Raw genomic sequence first — 20,367 nt, forward strand, 5'->3', positions numbered from 1 at the left:
TTTATTTTACTGCGTTGATTAGTGGGAGCAGTAGAGTACAGCCCTGAATATCTTAAGATTTACGTATTTGTGTCCCGGAAGTTAGTTTTCCAGATACTTGTGTCAGTCAACCGTCATTCATTTTTGCAGCGTCTTGCAACACAAATAAAAAAAAAAATGGTATTTGTTCAGCTGTGTACATGGACGCGATATAGCGTTAGAAAATTAGATATCAATTTTGTAAATTTCAATACATGGACGTTATATGCGATTTTCTTGGCGGAAAAAAATTCCTTGCTACAAGCAAATATACTAATGAACGCAGTCGCTAGCATAGGATCCAGTTGAGTCCTGGTGTACGCCCTCGGTACTTCCGTCAGTACCTCGCGTGGTATATAATCTTGAAGGAATGCTATGGAGCTGAAATCCATGCATTCCTTCAAGCTAAGAAAAACCCATATACCCCGCAATCAGAAAGAGTGATTGAACAGGCCGCCAACATCCGTGACGACGACGATGACGACGATCCGGATGACCTTAGTTACAGGTACCGATTTACTAAATACACGTTAGGTTAGGCAAGACGAATTTATTATCCTTTCATTTCTTCGACGTCGACATCCATCATCACAAACATGACGTACCATTCGTCCGGCGCGACTTCGTTACTTACGAAATCTGTTTTAGCAACTTTTTTGTTTTTTATTTCCGCCAAGAATATTGCATATTAGGGTTGATACATTATAATTTATAAAATTTATATTCAATTTTCTAACGCTCTATCGCGTCCATGTACACAACTGAACATTTACCAAGAAAATATTACCCTTAAATTCCAAAGTTTAACGTTTCCCAGGAAATGTCCAACTAAAGTTTCCACATGACTGGTCATATAAAAAAGATGAATATTGAAAAAATGCCTGTTTAAAGCAACATGAATTGTTCTTCATAAGATGGATGGCCAAGGTGCATGGGCATTCGTAGGAAAAATAAAATGAATAAAAGTGAATCTCAGTTCTAGCTGCGATCCATTTTGACACGTACAATAATGTAGTTGTGGCATTCTTGTTTCTCATTTTTTCCGACACAGGAGCACGAAAAATTGAGAGTTCTAGAAGTGATGGAGACATGGACAGCAGAAAGGATGGACAGAAACTAAGAAATGGCTCAGGATTACTGTATGGTTTGGGAGTTGTCTCCAAACATATGGGAACTCTGCATAATTCTGGTTCATAGGGGCGCCACAAAAGATCTTTTGACTTAACATAGTCATGAATTTAAAACCCTGGTGGTATATTGTATAATTTCTTTACAGTTGGAAAAGTCTGTGACATCATAGATGGCACCACACATTCTATTTGACAGTTATTATGGTAGTTATTATTTGTGTATTGTCACAAGTTTAACTTACTGGAAACCCACAACCCCCAAGCACCTTGCAACAGTCTTTAGGTCATCTCATAGATCTGTCAGGGACGAAACTTTGGAATGACGTCTGCATTATGTGGATTTTATATATATGTATATACTGTATATATATATATATATATATATATATATATATATATATATATATATATATATATATAAACATATATTGGAAACTAGTATGTTATAACACATTTGTAAAAGATCACTGTTAACCCACTATCGGAGAAATAATAACGGAAAGTACAGAGAAACTGTATATTTCGACTACTCTCTGTAGTCCTCTTCAGCAGAATGCTTACATAAGGTTAAGGTACAAGTATATATGAAGAAATGAGGGGTACATAGAAGGGGATGAGGAAAGTGGGGGGGGGGGCTCAGGTCACATGCCCTTGAAATGGTCGGGTCAAAGTAGGACAAGGGGTGATATTTTGTCCAACCGCTTTAGACATGATCTTGTTGACCGCTAACTTGGTAATACAATCTGGGGGCCACTGGCCTTTAGAGGTATTAAAGTTAGGATAATGTTTTATTAGAGAAGATTCTACAATTTTTCTTCTGTAGCTACAGTGTGATTTATAAAATATTGATGCATTATCCCAATCTAATCTATGGTCTTTTTGGCTGGCATGAAGGAACACAGTGGAGTTAACTTGTCCATATTTTATGGAGTTTTTATGTTCCTTTAATCTCGTGAAGAAAAATGGTAGAATCTTCTCTAATAAAACATTATCCTAACTTTAATACCTCTAAAGGCCAGTGGCCCCCAGATTGTATTACCAAGTTAGCGGTCAACAAGATCATGTCTAAAGCGGTTGGACAAAATATCACCCCTTGTCCTACTTTGACCCGACCATTTCAAGGGCATGTGACCTGAGCCCCCCCCCCCCCCACTTTCCTCATCCCCTTCTATGTACCCCTCATTTCTTCATATATACTTGTACCTTAACCTTATGTAAGCATTCTGCTGAAGAGGACTACAGAGAGTAGTCGAAATATACAGTTTCTCTGTACTTTCCGTTATTATTTCTCCGATAGTGGGTTAACACATATATACATACATTTTTTTCATTAGTTTATGTTAGTGAAAGAGAAGTTACTGGTTGTCATCTCCTTGTGTGATAAGGTGGGGAGAGAGTCTTGTATTTGGTTCAGAGACAGTGTCAGCTCCTTATGACACCTCTAGATGGAGGTATTGACAGGTTTTGAAGATAGATGGCAGGGAGATCTCTGTGATGCCCATCTTGCAGAACCACTTTGTATAAGCACCTGTCAGTAAAGTCACACAGTCTCAGGGAAATCAAAACAGTGAAACTTAAAAAAGAATATTAAAATAATCTGATAGTATAAAAGCATAAGAATGTGTCATTATATTCTTGAAATTCCTAATAATTCTGTTATTCACAGCGAGTCCAGCATGTTCATCTCCTGCCGAAGGTTCATCTTGAAGACTTGTGGAACAACAACCCCCCTCAAGTGTCTGCCTCTTCTGCTCTCATTGGTCAATCAATACACTGGTTATGATACTGTCCAGGTAAGTACATTTCATTTTCTTTTTTTGTGTCGTAATGGTAATTGTCATGCCTTGTGTAATAGCTTATTTTGTTTGTATATTATAAATTGTAATATTGTAATATATTAAATTAACAGCCAAAACATATGTGAAGAAAGCACATGGTGTAGTTTATTGTTGTAACAAGTGATAGTGGATTTGCATTTGCATTACTATAGGAAATCTGATTGTATTATTAGTAGTAGATATATATATGTAGACTGATAAATTTTTTTTAATTCATGTGCATGTCTTGCACTTGCTTATAGAATTTCTTTGTAATTTCTCATACAAAATTATATAATGTATATAACATTTCTTTTGAAGAATTTTATACCAAGTCTGCAAACAGTTGATTTCTGCTGTGGTAGTATGTAAAGTAGGTTCATGAGTTCCCCATAACTCAGTGTGCAATTTACTTGTGACATATGAAACCCTAAATTCACATTCACAACACTTGCATGAGTTGTTCACAACTTTAGCAGGATTGTCCCCTTTTTATATATATATTGGCCGTCATCTTCATGACATCATGGTAGAAGACACCAAATCGCCTATGCCTTGTGCTTGTGCTCTTGTGATTTCCACAATTTACACTTCAATAATAATAGAATACCTCTGTTATTTATGGAGGTATGACATGTGTTACTGCTAGGGGAAGAATCAGGTTATAGGAGAAAAGGAAGTACTGTATTTTATGGCATATAAGACCCACTTTTTTTGCCTTCAAAAATGGCTCAGAAAATATATATTAGGTCTTAGATCCAGAATTTAGGTATCTGGTTGGCTAATGTTTATCCAGATGTGATGACAGCTATTACTCATACCTAGCCTAGCTCCATAATATTCTAATATTATTTGACCATTCATCACCATCATCTTATTACTGTTATTCTGGATGCTTTCATTAGAAAGAGATCAACACAAAATTTATGGCAAAGTTATATCGTCCAAACTACCCAACTTTAAAAATATTGAGCAGTACGTTATTCCGAGCTTGTATGTATATTCCTGTTTGTCATAACTGCCACATATATTTTATTAGTTTTATTTGAAAACATCTTAAGCTATTAAAATTTAAATTAGGGAGATACTGGTAAGTAATTCATCATCACTACTTATCTTACCAATATCATCACCATCTGTAGTTACACATATAAAAAATTCCTAGTACAGCTCATGAATCATTGTCATTATTTAGTAGTTTTCACTATGAGCATCTTAATACAATGCATATTGTCATAACAAATACATTCTTATTTTTGATACTCCTTACTGAAAGTGGGAAGAGGAGTTGTATGTTTTCGTGGGTCTTAAATGCTCTTCAATACGAGTTTTATGTTCGCATGCAAACATTGGGTTGCCAGTTGTATAACGGTTTTAGGATTCATCACATCTCATGCACAAAAGGATGCTCTTTGTATAATGAATCTGATGCATCGCAATATATGCAATGATCATTATTATTATTAATATTAATTTATTACTATTATTATCATCATTATTGTTATTATCATTATTAAAACGCAATCAAGCCTGCTCGTAATAAACTTTCTATCTGTAAAAAAAAAAAAAAAAAAAAAAAAAATCATAAAATGAGGGTGGGGCTGGATCAAGAGTGTCCATATAATCAGATCTTTCCGTCTCTACTTGAAAAAAGGAAAAAAATAAGTAATACTCATACATCCATGATCGGTTATCACTAACTGGCCAACATATGATAATCCAAAACTCATGCCTTGGCACCAGCTGCCAAATGTATGACAACCCAACACTCGTGATTCATGATGCCCTATGTGGGCATCATTGTAGTCAAGGGATTAGTTATAGTAAACCTGAAATAGCAGGAATAAAGAAAAAAATGTTAAGCATAGGAGGAAAAGGTTCACATCTCTTCAGCTCGATTCTGGAATAGGGCCTGTAGCAGAGAGAAGAATACTGTAGTCCCTCCAAAATTTTCTAATTTTGCCGTTCTTGACATCATGATAGTGTACATTAAATCACATTAAAGCAGCTGGGTGAAATGCACCCACCAATTAACCAATGGGTCATGAGGTGAATAAGAGAAAAAGTGAGAAAAATGACTCGTTCACAAACTCCATTTTCCTGTTTTTTCTTTTGCATTTGAGAAAAAGTTTCATGTGTAACCAGTACCAATACAGACGCTCCTCAACTTACGTTTTAGTTACGTTCCGAACGGCCGAACGTAAGTTGAAAATGAACGTAAGTTGTTACTGTACTATACATCGGTAAATTCTATTACCGTATCTTATGAAACACCCCTAAATCATTAATTAAACACATAACATTGTAAAATAATAACATTAATTTCAAATAGATTAAATTCAAGCAACATAAATTGAGATGGTGGAGGAGGAGGAGGCAAGGCATTTTCAGTTTGTCGTCTGCGCAATGTAAACAATGGACGCAGCGTCATGCGCAAGTATCGTTTGAACTACGGAGAGCGCGGTAAACTAAAAAATTCACTCAAATATTATTTTTTACAATTTTTTTTTTTACCTTCAGTTCAAACGTAAAATCGAAAAAACGTAAAACGAATGAACGTAAGTAGAGGAGCGTCTGTACTAGTTTTGAGTGGGTAGGAGGAGGGGGAGAGTCAACTTTGACAAAGTGGTGGGAGTAAACCAGTTCCAGCTGTTGGGCCTTGTTGTGGAAGCACTGTCTCATTTCATTGACTTGATCAAAGCAGTGTGACAGAGGTGAGGGATGAAATCTTCACTCATGGGGTATGGTACTAAGATGGGAGGGGCAGTGAATGAGTTTTGGATGGTTGTAAGGTGGGTGTTTGGTTTGACTAATCCACCTCTGATAATGAGGAAAAGGCCTTTTAGGTATGTATGTTCTGATAAGGTATGTTTATGCATGCACTATCTGGTGTATGAAGCATATGTGACAACATTATGTATGAAACTTGTATACAGGGCATTTTAGTAATTGGGTTACCAATATTGTCTACACTCAATATATACTAGTAACCCATAATCTCAAATTCCCCTAACTGTCATGAATTTTGAATTGGATGGGCTACAGTATATGGTATGATAGTGGATTTGCATTTGCATTACAATAGATAATCTGATTGTATTATGATTGGTAAATATATATATATTTAGACAAGTGAATCCACTGTGAGGAGGATCAGGAGTATGAGGCATTATCACAAATTGCATAAACACAGCAAAGGAAACATGGACTGGAAGTGAAAAATTTATTCCTGATGTTTCGTCTTTTGACTTTCTCAAAGAATAAACACTTCACTTCCAGTCCATGTTTCCTTTGCCGTGTTTATGCAACTTGTTCACATGGATTTTCATTATCACAAAGATGCATGCAGGAGTTTTATAATAACAATGATAAGGCTAGAATAAGTCCTTTTCATGTACACTGTTTTGTGGTACCTCTGGTTGTCATGTTTTAACATTCCTAAACTGTATTTTAGATTACAAAATAGTTTAAGAAATTTGTCTGCTTAAAACAGGATTGAATAAGCATGGGTAGGGGGCATGGAAACACGCAAGTTGTGGTATGATCAATTCATTTAATTTGTTGACTCACAAGTTAGGTGATTCACTAGTTAACATGGGATGAGAAAAACAAAGCATGTGCAGAACATTCAAATTGACTGTATGTGTTTAAATTACAAATTATCTTAATATACAGTACTACCTCTCATTAATGGACTAAAAGGGTGGTAACGGTGTGCGATGATGTGAATAATCTGTTGATTTGGAGTGGTTTTTGGGTGGCATAGTGATTGCAAAGCACTAAACAACAGCACCAAAAACACAGCGAAAACACCACAAACACAGCTAATTAACATCCGTTAATGAGAGGTAGTACTGTATTTTCTCCACTTGATAATTGTTGTTGAATATTCTTCAACCCATCACCTAACCTGTGTATTGACCCCCAAATAATCAGCAACTAATACAGTATCTCTAAAAAGCAAATTAGTGCCACCAGATCATCTTATACATTTCAATGTAGTATAGTAATATTACAATTTGTATATAATGTGTAATAGATTTCCAGCAATGTTTTAGTCCACAATCATCACCTTTGCTGTTAAATGGATGTTTACCGGCCACATTCACTGCAATATAGCTACTACAGCATGTGGGGAAATGTAGCAACAGTAAATACAGTAATGGAGGTGCAGCAACAGAACCAGTGTGATAGATTGCAAGGAAAATACTATCAGAAACCATGAAATCTAATAAGTGCTTCTGCTTATAACTGCCATTTAGTACACAAGAACATCATGAATGTTAGATAACCAGCAGCAGTATGTAGATATAGCCGTGTCCTTCAGTCAGTTAACAGAAGGCATTATTCTGAAATTGCATAATCCTGATGTGTGTAAAATGAAAACCAACATCATACATACATATTCCAAAAGGCCCTTTCCCCAATAAATGGGTGATACCTGAGTCTAAGCATACACCCACCCTACATATATAGTGTATATATACATATATACACATATGCTGGTATACAGTAAAACCTCACCATGTTGGCATTCTCCAACTCAAATTTTATTACAAGTTGGTGGCAGTCTTCCGGTGACCAAGTTGGTACGTCCAAGAGGAAATGACCAGGGTCCACCACAGCAATCAAATGGCCAACATCTGCCATAGTGGTGAGTCATCGAAGTGTGCACAGCAATACCCAGTATCCCTTCACCCTGGCATGTCAGTCTAATTGTGTTTGTTATCACACTCACTTATATGCCTCTGCACTCTGCCCAGCATCATCTCTCACATGGTCCTGCCACCATCTTGGATTGTCAGTTATATTGTCTGATATCATGTACATTCTATATGCCAGCAACTTCACTGACACAATGGAAGGTATTATATTTCCTGGTTCATAATGTGCTCTGGTGTCTAGTGTGCACCCAAGTTTCAAGAAAAACATTGACCAAATAGTTTGGAGAAAACAAGGTTGTAGTAGTTTCACATCTTGAAGCTTAGTGTTATTGTTTAATGACTAATATGTGCATGTGTCTATTGATTATTAGAAGGTGAACAAGGGAGAGATTGAGAAGAACAATGAAGGTTCAGGAGTGGAAGAGTGTGTGAATTGAGTATTTCTGGGAAGGTTTTATTGTGTTGTCTTTGTTCTCTTAATAGTTGGAGACCATGCTCTGTATGCATATCAAAATGGATTCATATGATTTTTTAAGCAGCACTATCCAAGTCCTCTCTAAGAAGAGAGAGTTTGTGGCATTAAACAGAATCATTTACCTAATTGTACTATGCAGGATTAAAGCTGTTCTTTTATGTTGTCCACCAGAGCTGCTTCTAATTTATTTAAAAAAAAAAAGCATTTCAGCAGAAAACTTATTTCATAATGTCCTTCAAATATTGTCTTTTTTTCCATCTTTTAAAAATTCTTTCATCCCATAATGATAGATCCTCTCATTTAATTTTTTTATTTGTCTTACAATTTGAAAGAGAGCAGCCATGTTATCACTTTCTCATTTCTTTCATCGTGAGGAATCCCTATCTATCTATACCAAAAGGCCTCATCTGTATAATGGAGATAACCAGCCAAGGCATAAGCCATTCAAATTTATTTAATTTTTCCTCAAATGTTGTCAGTTAGGCTATTGATTATGTTAGTGTTTGTGTTGTCTAAATACCATGCCTGCAACTTTGTCAGTTGTGTGAAAGGTAAAAATGTGTATGTATCATGTGCGAGGACACATATTTTATAGTTTTTGTCAAACAGTTAAAATAAAAAATTACTTAGGTCCATCATAGTATATTCCATAGAGTATACTTTTAGGTGATTCATAAATTAAATGCAGGTTATGCACCAGGAAATATGATAAATGTCCCGCAGGTATTTAACCTTTTAGGGAATAAAGGGAATGATATTAATAATGTTCCCCATGAACTGAAGATTTAAATGTGGTACAATGTGTGAAGGCTAGAGGAATGCTACAGGCTGTATATGGTGAGTTCAGGATAAGTCAAGGTTCTTATTATGACCCAATGAAAGCTGCATCTAGAGTTAAGAATTTGCATAGAAATTGTAAGCTCCATATGAGCCCATAAAAAAGACCCCTGTAATACACCAAAAACTGGAGGGCATCTTGTTCAAGTGCTGCAAAAAGCAATGGCCTCTTGTAAATCAAAATAAATCAGTATAGCAACCCCTTCCCAATTGTGCCAACTTAGTATGATTTTACTGTATGTGTATATATATATATATATATATATACTCATATGTAGATATACACACCAATAAATATTGGTATGAGCATGCAACACATGCACACACACATCAAACAACACAAATACACACACACAAATTGGATGTGTGAAAAAACCATACAAGAATTTAAGAAAATAGATGTTGAGAGATACAAAGATGGGTCAGTACGAGCATATCTCCCCCTCCCATATAATACAACTCAGTAAATACACACATGCACACACGATGGTGCAGTGGTAGTGTTCATGGCTGCCACTATGGTGGTCCAGGTTTGATTCCTGCTCAGGGCTGAAATAATTTCAGTATCGCTGCACTGCAAATCATCACAGCATTACCCATAGATCAATCATATATGAGCTCTGAGCTCTCTTCCTGGAGGGAAATAGCTATCACTCACAAGTCCAACACATGATCCAAGACCATGGTGAATCACACACACTTACACACTTAAACACACATGCACACACATACCTTTGCCCAGTAGGAAAAAGTGACAATGTTACAATTGAATTTCATCTGGAGGATGAGGAAATAGAGCCAAGGAAAGAATCCCACAGGCAATGGAGACTCAATCTTAGGAAAGCAGATTACTTAGGGTTGAGGAAATTCTTTAAAGAAGCAAATCGGGAGGAATAAGAAGGAAATGGGGAATCTTTCTTGACATTAACAACCTAGGAGTCAACAAACATGTGCCAAACACTAGAGAAAGGAAGAAACAAAAACAGGATTGATTTAACAAAAAGTGTGATATTGGGAAAAAGGCTAGGGATGTGGCTTGGGGAAAATGGAGGAAGAAAAGAAACAATAAAACAAAAGAAGCTTACAAACAAGCTAGGAATGACTACACCAGAATTTGCAGGAAGAAAGCAATTTTGAAAGAGGTGTAGTAGAAAAATGTAAAGATGAACTAAAACTGTTTTACAGGTTCATAAATAGTAAATTGAGACACGGAAGAAATCACCAAGTTAATAGTAGATGGTGAGGTCTTTGAAGAGGCCTCAGCTCAGGCAGAAGTAATGAATGAAGGTTTCCAATCTTTTTTCACAAAGGAGTGCAACTTTTTGGAGAAAAGTGAGGGGAGCAAAAAACCAGGTTTAACAAATATAAATGTAGAAGTGACGGAATTGCTCAATCTCCTGGGATCATTGGATGTGACAAGCCTCAGGACCTGACAGGATCTCAAACTAAATATTTAAAGAATGTAGGGAACAACTAGCAGACAAGATCCAGCCTTATCACATGTTCATTGAGAGAAGGCATTGTGCCACTTGATTGGAAAAGGGCAAATGTGGAAACAAGGAAACACCACAAAATTGTAGGCCAGTATCACTAACGAGCACAATATTGAAATTATGTGAAAGGACTGTGAAAGATTGATTCACCAAATATCTTGAAAGGATGAATATTCTGACAGACACTCAGTTTGCCTTTGGATCTGGAAGGTCATGTGTGTCAAACCTTTTAAGCTTTTAGTCAAGAGTGATGTGCTTCAAGAGAGTGGTGGGGGGTAGACTGTGTATATCTGGACCTAGAGAAGGCATTTGATAAAGTATCACAGTCGATTTAGGTGGAAATTGGAGCATGTTGGAGGGCTGGCAAATGATTGGAATGGATTAAAGACTTTTTGAAGGAAAGGTACATGAGGATAGCAGTAAAGGACAAGATGTCAAGCTGGAGAGTAGTAGCAAGCAGAGTTCCACAAGGTTCACTGCTTGCACCAATAATCTTCCTTGTCTCTGTTAATGACATAATGGAAGGAACAAGCTATGCCAACATGTTTGCAGATGATACAAAAATCATGAGAAGAGTGAAAAATGGTGACAGTAGAATATTGCAAAAAGGTCTATATAAAATTTTTGCATGGAGCCAAGAATGGGAAATGAAGTTCAATACCAAAAAATGCTAAGTATTGGAAATGGGCAATAGCAGCAAAAGGCCATCCTTAAACTATTCCTTGGGAAGCAAAACCATTACAAAAATAAAAGAGGAGAAAGATTTTGGAGTGTTGATAAAAGACAACCTGTCACTTGACAGACATATCAGCAAGATTGTGGGAGAGACATATGGACTACTGCAGAAGATTAAAATGACATTCCTTTATATGATCAAACCAATTCACAGAATTCTGGGGTAACTCATGAACAACTTAAAAAAAAAAAAAAAAAAAAAAAAAAAAAAAAAAAAAATAATAATAATAATAATAAAATAAAATAAAGATCCCAACACTGGCATTTTTGTGTACCCACTTGCACCTCATGACACCTACATAGGTGTCATTGTACTGAAGTGGTTAGGTTGTACAATGAGTATTCATAATTTTATGATGTAAATGATACTGTCCTTGCATAGCACCAATACTTTCACTTCCATCAAGGGGCTGGTTCTTGGTCTCTGGACTGGGACCAAAAGGAAAACTGACAACCAATAATTACTCGCCTCCTCTATATACTACAGCTGGTGACGTAGAAATATAAATATCTCCACACTAATACAACAGGACATCTGACCAAGGACCACTACTTGCTACTCTGAGGCTGCAGATTTCCAGTCATGGAAACTTATGGCAGCCATGATTATTATCTTGTAACAAGTCCTCTGATATATTGAAGTCACCCATGTACAGTTTAGTTTTCTGAATAAAAGCCTTATGAAATTTATAGCATAGAGGACAATTTTTGTTATTGTGAAAAAGGTGTCCCATTTACGATTATACTTTGTATCTTTAAATTTTCAGTTTCTCCCATATGAACCTAAATAAGAAGTTCAATTCCTTCTTACTTCTCAGCAATATATTTTCCTTAAGATATTTCCTCTTTCCAATAGGCATTCAGTATTCGTATCTGTTTGTCCCCTTTGTTACACTACTTGCATCAACACTAGCTTCACCAGGGACCAAAAATGGGCACCAGCACATAGTGGTCCTGTGGAATTAATGATGAAAATAATTATATAACCACCAGCTGTCTTCAAAACCCATCAATACCATCTTTACATGTAGGTACAGTCCCTGAACCAGGCCCAAGATTTCACTCAAATTCTGCTGTTCTTCCTTCACATAAGGAGTGATGACAACTAGTATCTGCTCCCTTCCTTCTTTTTCTTCTAATTGGTGCTGTAGTTACAAACCCACACTAGCATGGCACAGACAGTGGCCCAATTTTTCTTCCTGGAAAGATCTATGTGATGGCCTAAGGACTATTGGCAATTGGGGCCTTGGGTTTTGGGCTTGTGATACTCGAGGCAACAACTAATTTAGATTCATGTGTCACCAGTGCCCTTTAACATTTTTATTAAGATTTTGTAATATATTCGACACTTGTATCAGTTTCACATATTATTTTTCACTTAATTTTCTCCTGCAGATAATTTTTTGTTATTCTGAACAATTGGTATAGAAAAATTATGAAGTCTATAAAAATTTAGGTATCAGAAAAAAAAATGGAAACCAAAATTTTCAGCAAAGTTTGTAATAAATTCAGAAGTGTTTTGGATGTTGAGACTGTAAACCAGAAATTGACACTTTTTTCCCTCCAGTTCAAGCATGTCTGCATAATACAATGCACTTTACGGCTAACCAGCAGCAACATATAATCAGCACCACAACACAAGTCACATATTTTAATAAAAAGAAAAAGCAAATGCAGCAGCAGTCTGTAAACAGCTACAGCAAATCCACACTTGATTCTTATTATCTTGCACCATCAACTAGTGGGTAAAACAAAAAGCAAAATCATGTTCACTACATCAGCACCAAGGATGAGTGACTTGTTTACTTATTTAGAAAAATTGGAGCTCTTTATTTTTATTTATTATATGCCTTTGTTCTTTTGTCTACCTCCTTTGTAAGGGGAAAGCCTTTGGTATATATGAATGTATGTTATTTATTTATTTATTTTTATTTTTTATTTATATATATATATTTTTTTTTTACATTTTCAAATTCTTAGGGTACACTGCTTTACATACTGTTTTTAATCATGCTGAGTGATACTTTACTTAGAGTACTTATTTTGAGATTACTTTTCATCAGAGGATATTACATTTGTTTTCCATTTAAGCTAAATAATTGTACATTAGTGTAGTATGTTTGAAAAAGAAAGAAAAAAGGTAAAAAGAATGAGTGATCAGATATGTTAAGTCTTAACATGATAAAGTCCCCCAAAATATTATTAAAATTAAAATATTTTTTTCACAAGAATTTGATCAATTTTTTATTCAATGAGATACAAAAAGAATGTGAAGTGGAATGTGATCATTTGAACTCTCAGTAGAGTTTCTGTGCAAATGGAAGCAGCTAAACACTTTATGCATAATGACCAGATGTGGTATCTGCAAGTGATTATACCATGAGATGGACATTGGAGGAAAATAACATCCTCACCTCCACTTGATGATGAACCCCAAGGGGCTGAGATTTGTTCTGTGGATCACTTCCATGATCTCTCTGTATCTACTTCAACTGTATTTCCTCAGCCTTTTTACACAAGAGCAAACAACTGGCAGTTACTCTCCCCTGCTGTTACTCTAAGCTTGTGACATAGAAACAGTCCCAAATTAATACAACACAGACAACAGTCTAATGTTTAACTTAGAGAGGTCTATAGGAGAGCCCAAGGACTGTTGCCAGCTGCTGTGGGGCTTTGGGTTTCCAATCCTTAAATCATAAGACAACAATTATTATTATTACATTAATAAAGAGAACAAATTTGTCACAAGTCATCATCAACTGCTGACCAGTATGGACAGTATAGGGCAGAGACATGGAATGTAAGAGAGGAAGAGTTTAAATGTGTTTGAAATGTCTGAGAAGTATGGTAGGGGTTACAAAGTTGGATAGAGCAAGAAACGAGGTGAGGAAGAGAGTGGGGGTGGAAAAGGAGATTGAAGATACATTTGATGAAAGAGTGTTGGGATGGTTTAGACACATGGAAAGAATGAGTGAAGAAAAATTAGTAAAAGAAGTGTGGAAGGACGAGGTGGATGGAGTGAACATAAGGGGACAACTGAGGATGAGATGGATGGATGGGGTGAAAGGGGCATTGAGCAAGAGGGGAATGTCTGTTGAGAAAGGAAAGGAGAAGGCAGAAAATGGGGGTGAGTGGAGGAATAGCTGTGTATGGATGATACTGTGATGCATGAAAGTGGATGGTGGTTGGGGAGTGGTTATGTGTGAATGATATTTTGATGCAGCCCACAGGGATTTCTCCCAGTCTTCAATGTTTCTGCATAAGAGGATAGAGATGGGGGAGGGTTGCCGATTAAATGAAGTGGCCTTGTTGTGGATGTGCTGTGTCTTGCCACATTGCTTCTGACCCAGGGTGATGAATGAGATGCAGGGATGACCCATCTTCCAGGAGGAGCCAAGATGAGAGGGAGGAAGAGAGGTGGGATGAATGGGAGTGGAATTATGATTTTTGACTTGGCAACCTCCCTTGTAAGGGGGAAAAAGCCCTTGGTTTATGTATGTATGTATGTACATTTGATATTTTTTTTCTTAAGTGCACTTAATTTCAAACAAGGTAAGCTTCAGTATCACTCATGTATGACCTCCTCTCAGGAGAAGGAAAGGCTTTGGGTCAGCTAACTTTTAAGTATGTACTGCACCCTTTCTTTTTTTCATTCGTGAAAGAAGAATGATTCCAGTACTTACTTTTCAAAGGTTTTGCTGACCTCCCTATGCCTCCTGGGTAGGACCCTGTGCTCAGTACCCAGCACAGGAGAGAAACGGTCAAACATATGCAATCACTTCCTCAGCCTCCTTATTGCATTAATAATTGAAGTCAAGTGTTAGGAAAGTTAATAGTGTTGTTACTGATTTGAAACATTTGTAGAAAGCAAGATGAGGTGGACAGTGGTTGCATATGATTCAGGAGGGCGCCAAACGGGTCAGCTTCCCGGGTACTATAGTACCAGTTGCCCTTAATGACCGTTTTTGTCTTGCTGTCTTCTTTCTCCAGTGAGGGATAAATCTCCAGTCCACGTAGAACTGCTGCCTCATGAAGTCTCACTGAGCATCCCTGCGGAGCAGGTGACCCATAGGGACCCTAACTCCCGCCATGGGTATTGTGCCTCCTGTTCTTTTGCCCCACTAAAGAGTTCTCCTTGAGTACTCAATAAGAAAAAGAGGATTGCCATTGATTGATTGTGGCAAAAAGCTTAAAAGTACCTTCAAGATATTTTTTGTGATATGATAAATTTCATAACTCAACACTTTTATTTTGAGGCTTGTTTGTGAAAATAAATGTCAGACTGGTAAGATTTTTTATTTTTCATGTTTTAGGATATATCAATTTTATTGTAAAGGAAATTGTAATTTCCTGTTGTGTTAGGTAAATGTAACTATGGCAATCCTTATACTGGCCTCTCTCCCAGGGTTTTTTTTTTTTAAATAATTCAAAAACATGATGATCATCAATTTAAACTGAGTGTGTGTGGCCTTTGCTCACACACTACCCTGGGGGGGGCACCAGGCTCCCGGGGCTGGAATCTGGCAAAAGTGCAGGCGATGCAGCTGCAATGAGCATGCATCATGCTGGATGTAAAGCTTTCTGGTGGGCTGCACATACCTGGAGCTTTTGTGTTCTTGATGTAAATATTTTGAAGTTTTGCTAAACAAGTTCTTCAGTCTTTGAAGTGAAATGATAAATGTTATCTTTTCTTAACTCATCTTGAGCCATGTGATGCTTCAGATGAAGATGGGTTAAGTGGCTCCAGGGATGTGTGATAGCACAGAAAAATCAAAACACAACAAGCTTAGGGAGGCCCAGTACAGGGTAGCAGATGCATTCTGATCTTCGTTATTTTTTTATTTCTAGCACATTGGCTACAAGCGAAGGAGATCAGAATGCACTGCTGTCCCTGGGTTGGTTTTTCTACCTAAGCTTGTGGTGTTCTTGATATTTAGAAATTAAATTTTGGTGTTACTCTACCCCTACAGGATTTGTACTACTCTCGCAAGAACTTTAAGCGGCCAGAGCTTCAGGTGACACCGCACCGCAGCTTTGAAGAGGAGGTTAGGATTCTTGATCAAGTATTTCCAGGTAAGAATTTGTATTATTTTCAGTTGATCCATGAGGAGCTAAGATGAAAAAAGGGGTGGAAGTGGAGTGGGGGCATGACTTGACTGGCTACTTTCCTTATAAGGAGGAAGAAGCCCTTAGTGTATATAAATATATATATGCAATAAAAACATTAGGAGCGTGTGTTCACAAATACGTAAGTAACCACTAGGAAAAGTAAACTAACGAAGCAGAGCGCTTTCGTATAATTACATCTTCAGTGCAGATACAAAGATTCCTTCTTTGTATCTGCACTGAAGATGTAATTATACAAAAGTGCTCTGCTTTGTTAGTTTACTTTTCCTAGTGGTTACTTATGCAAATAAATATGTATATATATATATATATATATATATATATATATATATATATATATATATATATGCAAATAAATATATATATATATATATTTGTAAATATATATATATACATATATGTATGTATATATAAATATATATATATATACATATATATAATTCCGACTCATCCCCAGAACCTGGGCTCGTGAATTCTCACTGCTGTTGCTTTACCGACTGAGCTACTGACCTTATAAAATTCACCAACCTGGAAGTTAATCTACTTCCCGAGGAACTAAATTGACTGCTAACTGCCGAATCTGGGGATGACTGTTGGAATTATTTGATCGACATCACCGTCACTGGTGATTCTATTCAGATATATATATATATATATATATATATATATATATATATATATATATATATATATGCTGGTACATTGTGACAAGTTGATGAAGGTGGAAAAAGAAGTCACGGGTCTAGTTCCGAATTCCTGAGTTTATTCCTGACCGGTTTCGCTCTATGCTTCTTCAGAAGAAGCATAGAGCAAAACCGGTCAGGAATAAACTCAGGAACTCGGAACTAGACCCGTGACTTCTTTTTCCACCTTCATATATATATATAGATAGATAGATAGATAGATAGTTGATTCAGTGCCACTGGTATCATAAAAAGGAAGGAACTTTGGTCCAATATATTTAATAGATTCAACATTTGTTGGGAAGAGGGGTTATTGCTATGCTGTGATCAAATAAAGGGGTGGGTATTAAATTTGGGCTGAGTGTATGAAACCATGGAATGAAGAGAGTGAATAGTTTGAAGTGAAGCTGGGGCTAAATCAGGATCATGTAATGTCACCATTGTTATTTAATGTATATTTGAAGGTGATATGGGAGATAAACTTGTGGATGTTGGGCAAAAGTTTAGAGCTGGTAAGAGCTAAGATAAAAGGGAACTGATCGACAGGTTGGAGTGGGTGGGAGGTGGGTGCTTATCACAACACTCTCTTAGGGCTTAATTATATTAGTAATGTTTCCTTAAATTAATGAGAATGTTGAGACAGAATTGTTAGGTTCTTTTCTTATCAGAGGGAGGAGGAAAATCCTGAAGATTTGATATTTACTAGTTTTATTATAAAATCTTATGCATTAGAATTATGTTAATGATCTATTGAACACTTCGTTTATAAACAAGAAACATATTACCTAAGGAAGTGTGAGAAGCAGAGGTTAACACTTCAACTGAAAATTCACTACGCTCATTGCTGAAGGTTGACAATGGGCACCCTCACTTATTTTAGTCATTTGATTCTCTTCAGTCAGTTTGGAGAAGGACTTCCGCATAGTCGTGAAGTCATGGTGTGGAGGCATACACATTTGTTCTGTCTAGGAGTTGAAGAAGGGCCTCCACATTGCCGTGAAGTCTTGAAGATGAGATGCATGACTTTAGTTAGTTGCGGGGCTATAGAAGGACTTTGACTTTGTTATGAAATCTTGAAGATGAGATGTATGACTTTAGTCATCTGTGGGGCTGTAGAAGGACTTCTATTTATTAGTGAAATCTTGAAGATGAGACACATCTTTAATCAGCTATGGGGCTGAAGTAGTACTTCCACATGGTTGTGAAGTCTTGAAGAGATGTACATCTTTAGTCAGCTGCAGGGCTGTAGAGGGACTTCCATGTTGTTGTGAAGTCTTGAAGATGAGACGTACATCTTTAGTTAGCTGCAGGGCTAAGGAATGACTTTCACGTTGTGAAGTCTATACTCAGCTATGGGGCTGAAGAAGGACTTCCAAGTTATCGTGAAGTCTTGATGAGGAGGTGTACACCATAGTTCAGCCAAGGGGCTGAAGAAGGACCCTTACAGTCTTGAATAAAGGAGAGGTTCATGTCTGACCCTTGGTGTATTACATTTCTACTCCACTCTCTTGAGTGTCCTTTGGTGTTTGTTTATATAGTAGCGATTGTGTGACATGATGAAAGGAATATGTTAGGGATATTACGTGATTTCATTTGAAATGTATTCCTACTCCTTCCATTCTCACACCTCTATGTGAATCATATGTATACACACATAGTCTTTAAATGCCCATAAGGTTTTAGGTTTTGATTGACTAATGTCTGTTAAGATGTTGGTTAATCCTTTTGATTTTGGTTTCAGGTGGTCGTGCTTACTGTATGGGCAGTTTGAATCGTGAAGATTGTTGGTATCTGTACACCGTTTCTCCTGGAAGACCCCGCCAGCATCCCAATGCAGCTCGTCAGAATCTTCCACATTACCGGTAATGTTTTCTAATCATTTGATATTGAAAGAATCCTTAATTACAAAATTCCTAATTTTCAAAAATCCTGATATTGAGTATTGTCTTGTAAATTTTACACAGTCGGTACTTTAGTAACACCTCAACAGATGAGTCGCTTAGCTTTGTTTTATGCTTGGATATTAATCTATACTCAAAGAGAAAGGTTGTCTCGAATTATATCTGTTATTCCTGCTTCCTGCTACCCTCCTCAAATTTTTCCTTTACCTTTCCCATACACCATTTAATTATTCTGTATCACCTTGGGTGGGAGTGGGTGTGTGCCTTTTGACTTGGATACCTCCTGTTTTATTTATTTGTTTTATTTTTTCCAGGGCCATTAAGTCCAAGCGTGAGCCTGATCAGACACTTGAGGTACTTATGATGGATCTGGACCAGGAGAAGATGAAATATTTCTACAAGAAAAATAATTCAACTGCAGCTGAAGTCACAAAGGTGAATAAACATTCTTCTTGCTGAAGTCACTGGTCTCTAGCTAGAGATATGGGGCAACAGATCGATTAATCATGTCACATTGTCAAAGAAGCCACAAATATGGTTAGGGTTAAGAATTATTGATTACAAAGTAAGAATGTTTATATTATCTTTCAGAAAACTGGAATTGACAAGTTAATCCCTGGGGTCATTATTGATGATTACCTATTTGATCCATGTGGCTACTCAATGAATGGAGTGATGAGGAGTGTTGCGGTAAGTAAAGAATATTTATTTGAATAATTTATAGAATGACCCCAATAATTTATACTTTGCTGCACCATTTGTCTGCATATCTGTTCATGCATCCCAGTTTTCCCATTTATGCAAGGAATAAGAATGTGTTCAATGCAATGTGACTTTACATAAAGGGAAAACTGTACTTAATTCAGATTTTCATAAAACAAAAAAGCATCACAATTTACAGTAGTATACTCAGTAATAACCTCATATGACTTGCATGATTGAATTTTTTATGCTTATATTTGGAGACTTGGTAGAACAGGTTCATTGCAGATGGCCGAACTTGTGTATTAAGGAGATGTGTGTAAGAAAGAGTTGGTGTATCTCGGGTATCATGTTTCTTGATTGTTGTTCATTTGGACGCAGACTACATGCATTTCTCCCATAGAAATTATCTGTGACAAATGCTCACTCCAAGCAAATATGAATCAAAGAAACTCCCAACTGTCAGATTAAACAGTTGTTGGATGGTAGTCTGGCGATAAGGACTCTTGTTTAATTTTCCTAGATATATTTTCAACACAACAAGTTTATCAATATTTCCAACACAAATTTTTCAAACACTTTGGAGTACATACATATGTATGCCAAAGGCTTTTTCCCCCCTTACATGGGAGGTAGCCAAAAGACAAAGGCATAGAAACCACTCCCACCCATTGCATCCCCTACATACTCCACTCCCCACTACCTTCTTCCCTTCCTCTTATCTTGGCACCTCATGGATTACGGGTCATCCCTGCATCCTGTCCACTGCAGTGGGTCAGAAGCAG

At 36.8% G+C, this 20,367-nt stretch overlaps 1 protein-coding gene across 2 annotated transcripts in view; it reads left to right on the top strand.

The window, feature by feature from the left end:
* Positions 1 to 20,367, top strand: part of SamDC (S-adenosylmethionine decarboxylase) — a 93,280-nt gene that overhangs the window by 57,720 nt on the left and 15,193 nt on the right. For both annotated transcript variants that reach the window (XM_076204776.1, XM_076204778.1), the window contains exons 3-7: positions 2,815 to 2,941; positions 16,140 to 16,242; positions 18,721 to 18,841; positions 19,195 to 19,315; positions 19,472 to 19,570. In XM_076204776.1, the coding sequence (XP_076060891.1) occupies positions 2,815 to 2,941; positions 16,140 to 16,242; positions 18,721 to 18,841; positions 19,195 to 19,315; positions 19,472 to 19,570 (571 nt within the window). The remainder of the gene's footprint in view (positions 1 to 2,814; positions 2,942 to 16,139; positions 16,243 to 18,720; positions 18,842 to 19,194; positions 19,316 to 19,471; positions 19,571 to 20,367) is intronic.

Source organism: Oratosquilla oratoria, chromosome 21 (genome assembly GCF_046742065.1).
Source record: "Oratosquilla oratoria isolate Oo_2021 chromosome 21, ASM4674206v1, whole genome shotgun sequence".
NCBI lineage: Eukaryota > Metazoa > Arthropoda > Malacostraca > Stomatopoda > Squillidae > Oratosquilla > Oratosquilla oratoria.